The 10,317-nt window shown below is 45.2% G+C and overlaps 1 protein-coding gene across 1 annotated transcript in view; it reads left to right on the forward strand.

Annotated features, from left to right (window-relative positions):
- The window catches only part of syne1b (spectrin repeat containing, nuclear envelope 1b), a gene marked incomplete at its 5' end in the record, with an annotated part of 448,744 nt that extends 438,427 nt beyond the window's left edge, over nt 1–10,317 (forward strand). Inside the window, 4 exon segments of the mRNA XM_084310306.1 lie at nt 1,679–1,897; nt 3,027–3,119; nt 5,015–5,073; nt 9,886–10,317. Coding sequence (XP_084166432.1) covers nt 1,679–1,897; nt 3,027–3,119; nt 5,015–5,073; nt 9,886–10,147 — 633 coding nt within the window. The 3' untranslated portion in view covers nt 10,148–10,317.

Here is a 10,317-nt window from a genome sequence, read left to right on the forward strand (position 1 = left end):
ACCGGTGACACCGGACATTGTACAAGATTACGCTCAATATCTGTAGAGCGCTTACTTTGATCTTTAACGTCATGCGGCTACATTGATCCACTGTGTCTGTCCAGTGTTTTAATTGATTTTCAATAACTAGTATCCATGTTCTAATTTTAAACTGAACCAACGGACAGTAATACCTTCCGCTAGTGAAAGTGAAACGTAAGCTCCTCTGTCCTGCGACTCCGCTGCACAGAGGCCTTTAACACAGATCAGACACGTTCAGTTATAATGTTGTCTGACTAAGTATTGATAACACGCTTAGTATTTAGCTAATTAGAGTTTTTATTTGATGAGTGTGGGCACTGTTATGCGAAAATTAACTAAATTAAGTTGTTAAGTTATTAATTAATCCGGACTTGCCCCCGAAAAAGAAACACAGTGGGATACGTCGTCGTTCAATCTACTCTGATGACCACACTTTGCAGTGAAGGCCGGCGTGCAGAGCGTCTGACTAGTCCGCCTGGCAAGCCGGCGTGTCCGTGTGCACGTACGCACACACTGTAGTCTTACGTAACACTGTGTATGTATGTTTGTCTGTGTGTGATGATTATTATTTCTTTTAGATATATATATACATATATATTTTTTTAATTATGTTTTTGGTAGAATTGTATTGGTTTTTGCTACCGGGCAGTCCGGTAGAGAGAGAGAGGAAGTATGGGAGGATAGAGGGGGGAAGACATTTGGCAAAGGTCGCCGGGTCCGGGAGTCGACCCACCCTGGCGCCCCTTAGATATACAGAGGAGGAGAGGATGAGCGGGAGAAGAGGCGGGGAAGACATGCGACAGATGTCACCGGGAGCGGGAGGCGGGCCTTGTGGGTGTGCGAGGCACTATGTGGTGCGCCACGAGGGCACCCCTTAGATATATATTTTTAACGAGGATGCAGGGTGACACACACAAACCATCAGTACATCTGAATCTGGGGGAAACCGTGATCCATTACAGTAAGACTAACAGCCCGTAGCCTCCACTCACACACACATGTGATTACAGTAAGACTCTAACAGCCTGTAGCCTCCACTCACACGTGTGATTACAGTAAGACTAACAGCCTGTAGCCTCCACTCACACGTGTGATTACAGTAAGACTCTAACAGCCTGTAGCCTCCACTCACACGTGTGATTACAGTAAGACTCTAACAGCATGTAGCCTCCACTCACACGTGTGATTACAGTAAGACTCTAACAGCCTGTAGCCTCCACTCACACGTGTGATTACAGTAAGACTAACAGCCTGTAGCCTCCACTCACACGTGTGATTACAGTAAGACTCTAACAGCCTGTAGCCTCCACTCACACGTGTGATTACAGTAAGACTCTAACAGCCTGTAGCCTCCACTCACACGTGTGATTACAGTAAGACTCTAACAGCATGTAGCCTCCACTCACACGTGTGATTACAGTAAGACTCTAACAGCATGTAGCCTCCACTCACACGTGTGATTACAGTAAGACTCTAACAGCCTGTAGCCTCCAATCACACGTGTGATTACAGTAAGACTCTAACAGCCTGTAGCCTCCACTCACACGTGTGATTACAGTAAGACTCTAACAGCCTGTAGCCTCCACTCACACGTGTGATTACAGTAAGACTCTAACAGCCTGTACCCTTCACTCACATGTGTGATTCCCTCACACAGCAAATCCGAAAGGAGCTGCTGGACTCCCAGATCAAGGTGGCGTCCCTCCAGGACATGTCCCTCCAGCTGCTGGTCATCAACTCCCAGCAGGGCGGAGACTGTCTGGAGGCCCGGGAGAAGGTGCACGTCATCGGCAACCGTCTCAAGCTGCTTCTGAAGGAGGTGACGAGGGATCTGCGGGAGCTGGCCAAGGTCCTGGACATCACCAGCAGTCAGCAGGTCAGGACAGAAGCTACTGTATTACTTAGTGCTCAGGGGGTAGAGCTGTCCAAGGTCCTGGACATCAGCAGGTCAGGACAGAAGCTACTGTATTACTTAGTGCTCAGGAGGTAGAGCTGTCCAAGGTCCTGGACATCAGCAGGTCAGGACAGAAGCTACTGTATTACTTAGTGCTCTGGGGGTAGAGCTGTCCAAGGTCCTGGACATCAGCAGGTCAGGACAGAAGCTATTGTATTGCTTAGTGCTCAGGAGGTAGAGCTGTCCAAGGTCCTGGACATCAGCAGGTCAGGACAGAAGCTACTGTATTACTTAGTGCTCAGGGGGTAGAGCTGTCCAAGGTCCTGGACATCAGCAGGTCAGGACAGAAGCTACTGTATTACTTAGTGCTAAGGGGGTAGAGCTGTCCAAGGTCCTGGACATCAGCAGGTCAGGACAGAAGCTACTGTATTACTTAGTGCTCAGGAGGTAGAGCTGTCCAAGGTCCTGGACATCAGCAGGTCAGGACAGAAGCTACTGTATTACTTAGTGCTCAGGGGGTAGAGCTGTCCAAGGTCCTGGACAGCAGCAGGTCAGTCGGTTGCTCATATCTTGAGAAGCGGTCATATTGCTGAGGACCCGAGGGAGTGCAGTGTCCAGTCGATCAGTTCTTGAGAAACGCTGCGAGCAATGCTTCTGGGGGGCCAAGCAGTCGGCCCGTTTCCGAACGCCCATGTGCTCTGAACGGTATTTTTGTATTGAAGTTTTTTGTGGGGCTATACCGGGAGCTTGAGAGCTTATATGGAACGTGTGAGAATTTAAATTGGTAGCAGCTGCCAGTTCAGTGTTGCTGTGTGTTTATAGTTTTCTTTTGCTAGTATGGTTGTGAAATTGGTATAAAACTTTGCTCTAAGTGATACTATTAAAAAGGTCTTCCATTTTACTTAACATTTAACTTAACAACCTGCAGATACCCTGTAAATTATATAATCTATAGTATACGACTTCCTGCTCACGTTCACTCTTCCTCCTCTCTAATGCCCCCCCCTCTCCCTCCCTCCCTCCCTCCCTCTCGTTCTCCCTCACGTTCACTCTTCCTCCTCTCTAATGCCCCCTCTCCCTCCCTTCCTCCCTCCCTCTCGTTCTCCCTCAGGATCTCTCTTCCTGGTCGTCTGCTGATGACCTGGACACCTCTGGGTCCCTGAGCCCCTTGTCAGGAAGGAGCACGCCCAGTCGGCGACGATCGGTAACATATTATTCACCCAACCTCACCGCACACGTTGCTCCCCTGAGAAGCCAGGTGTTTAGGTACCCCCCCCTTAAGTCGAGGGGCGTCCACCTGTGCCCCCGAATGCCCAGTTGAAGGCCAGATTCACCCCCCCCCCCCCCCACCCACCCACTCCTCACCATCCCAGGACCTCCCCTTACACCTCTACACTCCTCTACACTCCTCTTCACTCTCTCTCTCACCTCTGACCCTTCCCCCTGCCTTTTCCTCTTGCATGCTGTCTCCTGGGGAACTGGATTATTTTTCCCGCTCTTTTTTTCTTCCTTCCTTTCTTTTTTTCTTCAATGACCTTTTTCTTCACTCTCCAAATTCCTAGTCGTCACTTTTTTCTCCAGTCAAATATTTTGACATATATATATATATATATATCTCATGTTAGTGTCCTTTATAGACGGCCGAAGTGATGTTCCATTAGGCCCCGCCCCCTGGTTCTGAAGCTCCTATGCGTTACTATGGAGACTGTATGATATTTTGTATGAAACAAAGACATTGGATCACCTTGAAACTTTTCATGACGTTGATAAGTCTGCTTAAAACACTTAAAACATGTGTATTTCCAAACACAGACACACAGCTATTGTCACTCATGAACCACTGCAGTTCACTCCCAGCTGTTTGTCAGCTCTAAGGACAATTTGATTATATCCATTAAAAACAACATTATGTACATTTGACCAATTAAATATGGTTACAAAAAGTCTATACTTTCTATGGTTTCAAACTAAATATTAATGGCAATTTCGGTTTGACCTTTTTTTTGTTTTGTTTGTTTCTTTCATAGTTTTAATGTCAATGCCATTAATGTTTCAAGCTTCTCCGTAGTAAAGTACAGGAGCTTTAGAACCAGAGGGCGTGGCCAAACGGAAGGTCACTTCTGAGCTTAATTGTCCAAGGAATGCTGGCTGTTTTGAATCTGCTAAAAAAAACAAAGCAAGAAGAGAACATGCAGTTCTTGCTTCATGAATTAGTTTGCATGCCTGATTCTAATGAAGAGACTTTAACTACCTTTTTCAGGAGGTGAAATTGTAACACATTAAGCAATGATTTAAGTAAGGACTTTTCTCTACGACGTCAATCCAAATAAGTCAAATGCATGCTGTTAAAGGGACACGCCAACATTATGGGAAAGGTGTTCACTGTCTTTTCAGTCAGACAAGAAGATAAGATATCGATTCCCTCTCTGCATGTTTAGCAGAAAGCTATCCGGCTGCAAGCTAGCCTAGCTTAGCACAAATGAACGGAAGTTCATCAGCTAGCCTCGTTCTTGGCCAAAAACACCTCTCCTGGAGTTTTAAGCTAGGCTAGCTGATCCGTGTCTGCTTCCGTTCATTTGTGCTAAGCTAGGCTAGTTTGCAGCCGGATAGCTTTCTACCGAACGCACGCAGAGAGGAAATTGGAATCTATCTTAAGCGTGTTCCCTGTAACGCCGGTGTGTTCCTCTAAGATGTGCTGCTACTGTCTCTGTTAGCCAAAGCGATCCACGCATCACCTGACGTCAGTCTCTAGCTCTCTCTCTAAAGAAAACTGTGTGTCCGCGTAATGGCATTACACTCAAGTCAAGTCAAGAGTTTTATTTGTCACGGCATACAGGGCATACAGTGAAATGCGGGTGGTCACTCAAGCGAGTTCAAAGTAGCCATGTGGCGCTTTGAGAGAGAAGCCAGCCTCCTCGTCCGTCATGGGTTTACTATCTCTTATCACCTCCACGTTTGGTTTTGTTGCTGCCTCTTCTTTCATTTTTTGGGGGAAGTTTCTCTTCATCATCGGTAGCTTTTGTCTTTCATTTGCCTCGACTGAAACATACTCTCTTTCTTTTGCCCTCCCCACTCCCCCCACCTGTTCATTGCAAACAGCAACGGGGCAAATGTAGTCTGTCACACCCTGGACCCTCTGAGAGCAGTCCACTCCGCAGGTACCGTTCTGTTGGTTTCTAGGACACACAGAAGATAATGGAACTCACACGACCCATGAGTTTCACCCTTTTTTTCACTAACCGTGGACGACTCCCAAGTCGCGACCCAGTTTTTGATAAACATAAGAACACTGGATCTCTACCAGGTCATAGATGTAACATATTAGCAGCTCATGGCAATGAATTCCATCATCTTCTCTATGTCTAGACACTGTGTGTAGGTTAGGGTATGAGGTGAGTGGTAGCCCACACATCCCTGATTTAAAACACAAAAGAAGAGCTTGAGAAGGAACGGTGCAAAGCCTCTTTTCTGCCAGTGTCCTTCTGCTGCTTAATATCGCTAACCAGAGGGCAATATCTGTCTGTACGACTAAATACTTCTCCTGATCTAACGCTCCCTTGCTATTACCGGACACACACACACACACGCACACGCACACACACACAAACCTTTTCTCTTCAAATTGCCAAACCAGTAAATGTCTGCAATGAACAATGCAAAGGCTGCAGTATCTCTCTCTTTCTCTCTCTCTTTCTGCCTCTCGTGTTTTCTGGCATTTCTTCTTCTTCTTCTTCTATTTATTCTTCTTCTTCTTCTTCATCATCTTCTTCTTCAATCTCACTAATCCACCATCTCCCCTCTCAATCTGCCATCTGTGAGTCTTGCTTCTCAGGTCCGTGTGTGAAGTCGCAGGGGGGCACGTGTTCACTCTGTAACAGCATTAGGACAAACCTGAGTGCAAAACAGACATCACTACTTTTTTTTATTTCTTTTTTTATCTGACATGATTTAGTGTTAATCCGATTAAGCACGCAAAGGCCTCTCTGTGCCCGTGCCTAGAGAGAAATGCAGGAATGTGTTGCCTAGGTAAGTGAGTCTCCCTGTAAACAGCAAGGACACTATAGAAGAAGGAAAGGTCATCACGTCACTGTGTAGTGCGTGAACGCACGTTGGTGCCAAGTGTGAAAACGTCCAGTTCAACATTTAGTTGAATGGGATCAGCCGTCTCATTGTTTATGTCATTTAACTAAGTATACTAAGTATACTAAGAATGTCAGAATCATTGGCAATTTGTTGCCTTGTTAACTAGCTAACGTTTGATATATCGGTTGGTGTATATTTCCTCAGATAGCTGGTATATTTTGAATCTGAATATACAGGCTTCAATAGAACCGACACTAAAGTCTTGGCACCAAGCAGAGCTGGTATTCTGACGTCACGACCCTTCCTTCTGTTATAGTTTCCTTGGTAAACGTACCTTAGAGCGGCCTCCTAACACTGCGGTCTGACAGCAGCCGGCGTCTGCCGATAGTGGTGATGTATTCAGATTAAGGCTGTTTCCCCGAAGCCTGTTTTTGGGATTCAAACTTCGTCAGGGTTTTTCGAATGGACGTTCGAACCTTCGCTTAAAAAAAATATATAAAAAAAAAATTCAATTTTCTTTATTATTCTTTTTAATAAATATCCTCAAACTAAATCCTCAATTTGAATAAAGTGATTCATCTGATTAAATTAGTCTTTTTTTTTTTATTAAATCAACTTTCCAGCCCCAGACCCAGTCCAGGGAGAAGCCCCAGCCCAACTAAATCAATTAAATCAACTTTCTTTAATATAACTCATCTTTTTATCTTTATCTTTTATCTTTTTTCTTTTAATACTATAATATTAGTGTAGCCTAATCTTTATCTGCAACTGTGAAGAAAAACCAGAATAAATAGGAAAAAAAAATCTTTTTCGTTTTTTTATTAAAAATAAAAAATTCAAATGTTGATTTAGAATTCGAATGCCAACGTAACAAACGAAGGTTCGAACGTTCGAACGTTCGGGCTCAGCCCTAATTCAGATGGGGAGGGTTGATTAGCAGAGCTGAGCTACCTGTTCTAATCGCTACGCCGCTGTCTTGAGCATGCTTTGCATTTTTTCAAACTAGTCATAAACATCAATGGGAGCTTTTGATAACAATACCAGAGTATTCCAACTGCTACTCGCAGCATGCCTGTTTGTCCTTTTTATGCTAACACCCTGTGCGATGGAATGCAAGCTCACCCGCATAACTGTTTCATGGCGTAGTACTGTCTGTACAGAATGCTTTCCAACAGTTTTTTGTGAATTGTCTTCGTGAGCGTGTTTTTCCCAGCAACTAAGTCGGTGTGTAGAATGTCAAATGTCAAATAAGTGTTTACACATTGCTTCAAGGTGCATTTCTCCTACCATTGCCTCTGAAATTCATCATTTGGCTCCTACCGGGAAGATGTGTCAGCACACAGCCATACAGGTCTCCCGCGGCCTGACCCGAGACCTCTTATTTGGATTGAAAATTGGTTTAAAAAAAGGACATAAAATGCTGAGGACAAGGACAATTTGATTATGTATTAAAGGACTGTACCAGTCTAATTCTGACTTCTCTTCCATTACCACAGATTGCTCTTGTCTTTAACAGATATTGTGTTCATGGGTGTATAAAGTGTATGTTCTGGTAGATCTCAGCCTACCTTTCTTCTTTATTGCCTATATATAATATAACTGATAGGGCATACAGGCCCTCATCTGCACCTTGGTTTACACTGTTTATTTTTTTCTCATATTTCTATATTCAGAGTTAATTATATTGTTTACACTGTTTATTTGTTCTCATATTTTTTATATTCAGATCTAATTTCATTGCCTATATTTATGTTTTTTTTTTACTATTACCCTGCCCATATCTGTACCTCCCCCCCTCCATGCTACTATGATGCCCACATTTCACCAAGGGGATCAATAAAGGAATATCTTATCTTATCTTACCTTTCACGCTGCCGTTGATGTTGAAAAGGGTTGAAGATATGCTCCATAAAACTTGAAAGGCACAGGATATTTACCCTTGTGAAAATCATTTATTTCCAGTAATGTTCCTTATTTGATCATTATTATCATTATGTAACAACAAGTTATGCGTCCTAAATGTATCAAGGATGGCATAAAAAAGTCTGACTTATTTCAGTATATTGATAAAAGTTAAATACAACATTATTAATAAAATATGTACAACATGTACAGATCTCTTACACTGAAGCAGGAAGCCTCCCTCCAGGAGCCATTTCCTGACGTTCACCACCTTGAAATCACACCTTGTATCAAACTGCTACCAAACTATTCAAATTATGATGAATTGAAAATGGGGGACCCTGATGTAAACAAGACGAACGTCTTTCTCTGGTCTGCATCCCCTTAACAATTGTGTGTATTGAGCTGTACTGTATTGTACCCATTCTGCAATCTGGCAATAAAATGTTCAATCAATCAATCAAAACGCGGCAACAGGGAGCACCCTGGAGTTGATGACAAACGTTTGCTGTGCGCCGCTTCTAGTGGAGTGTAGAGAGAAAGCTGAGTTCCATAATGAACTGGCAACTTTCAAGTCTCGTGGAGTATGTTCCACCCTGTTCAGCATCAGTGGCAGTTTGAATGCCGTTTTCGTAAGGTAAGCTGATATCTACTAAAACACATGTATACACCTACGAACACAAAATGTGTTGAAGACAGCTGCAATCTGGGCGGCTAAGTGGCGCAGTGGGCAAGGCGCTCGCCACTAACGCAGGAGATGCTGGGTTCGAGCCCAGCTCTCTGCGTTGCTTCCGGCTTGGCTGGTCGTTCATACTAATACAATTGGCAGTGTTAGGGGTGGGAAAGCCGGTGGGTGGGGATCGGACGTTGTGGACAGCGACTCCTACAGGTCGGTTAGTGCGCCTGTACAGCAGAATCAGGAAGCAACGGGGGCAGCGTGAGCCTCCCACGCGTTACTCCTCGCCACTGAGAGATCGCGCTGTACAGGTGAAAAGATGCACGTGATGCAAGGCTTGGTCTACATTGCAGCCGACCAGTGGGATAAAAAAAACAGCTGCAATCTCCAGTAATGGTGAAAAGTCAGAATTAGACTGATATGGTACTTTTAAAGGGATATTTCACTTTAGTAGAACATGTAAAAAAAATCACTTACTACAAGTAAGCTAGCGACCACTGCTGTCCGTAAGTCTAAATATAATTCTGCTGAATTATAAAGCAATATTATTCTGTTTATTATATTTTTCTGAGTCAATGGTACTTGTTTTTTGAGCGTATATTGTCAAATTATGAGTAGGCCTATAGGAACTATTTCTCACTTGAGGTGTAGTTTGACCAAATGTAAACTTCTGTCAGAATGTTTGTTTGAGCAAGGCAGCAGGTAACCATGGTAACCACTCCCCGGACACCGCACGCTCAAACCTAACAAACCCAACAAATCTGTAAAGAAAGACACATCAAATGCCAAAACAAACACGTACATTTGACTCAGAATTGTCTGCTTTATTGAAATATTCACAGCAGTAGTTTATTTATACTTCAGAATGATGATGTTTAGACTAGGTCCCCAGAATGAATGGATGTGGATGAGGAGGCGGTCAGCTGGGAGGAAGGGTGGTGTTGACACAGCAGTGGTCAGTAGCTTACTTGTAGATGATGCTGATGCTGCTGATTCTTGACAAGTTAGACTAAAGTGAAATATCCCTTTACGTTTGATCATGAGACTCATTCGTTAAGTTCAGAATTTCCGCAGAGTTGCGTGTCTCTGTGAACCACATAGAAACGGACTGATCCGCTGTAGTACCTCCGGCTGCCACGGTAACGTGACACCGTTGTGAGGTCAGCGACTCAAATGACCAATGGGAATGGAGGGAGCATGTATTGTACCGCGTCCCCAGCTGTAGCCACAGTGAACTAAACCCAGCTGTTTCGGCGGCCATGTTGTGTGTGGTTCTCCCCCCCCCCCCCCCCCCCCGTCTCATGAGCAGGTCTCCCAGCGCCGCTGGGCTCGGTTCCTCCCCTTCTGAGGCGGCGGCGGAGATGGAGACATCGTCCTCGGACCGCCGGTCGTCCTTCCTGCGGCGCGTCCTCTGGGCGGCGCTGCCCCTCCAGCTGCTCCTGTTCCTCCTGCTGGCGCTGGCCTGCCTGGTGCCGCTGTCCGAGGACGACCTCTGCGCCCCCCAGTCCAACAACTTCGCCCGCTCCTTCTACCCCATGCTCAGCTACACCAATGGGCCGCCTCCCGTCTAGAGGCTCCCCAGGACCGCCGGGGGGTCGGGGGGGTTCATATATACATCACCAGGCTCCTCCACCGGGATGACCTTTAAGACCCTAAGTGATCGCGGCGAACGGTTCCGCTACATGAGACGGAAAAACTGGGTCTCGGTGGCGTGTTTGCTGAAATACAGCTGCCATCCCTG

The sequence above is a fragment of the Notolepis coatsorum genome, assembly GCF_963971535.1.
Source record: "Notolepis coatsorum genome assembly, chromosome: 3".
In the NCBI taxonomy this organism is placed as follows: domain Eukaryota; kingdom Metazoa; phylum Chordata; class Actinopteri; order Aulopiformes; family Paralepididae; genus Notolepis; species Notolepis coatsorum.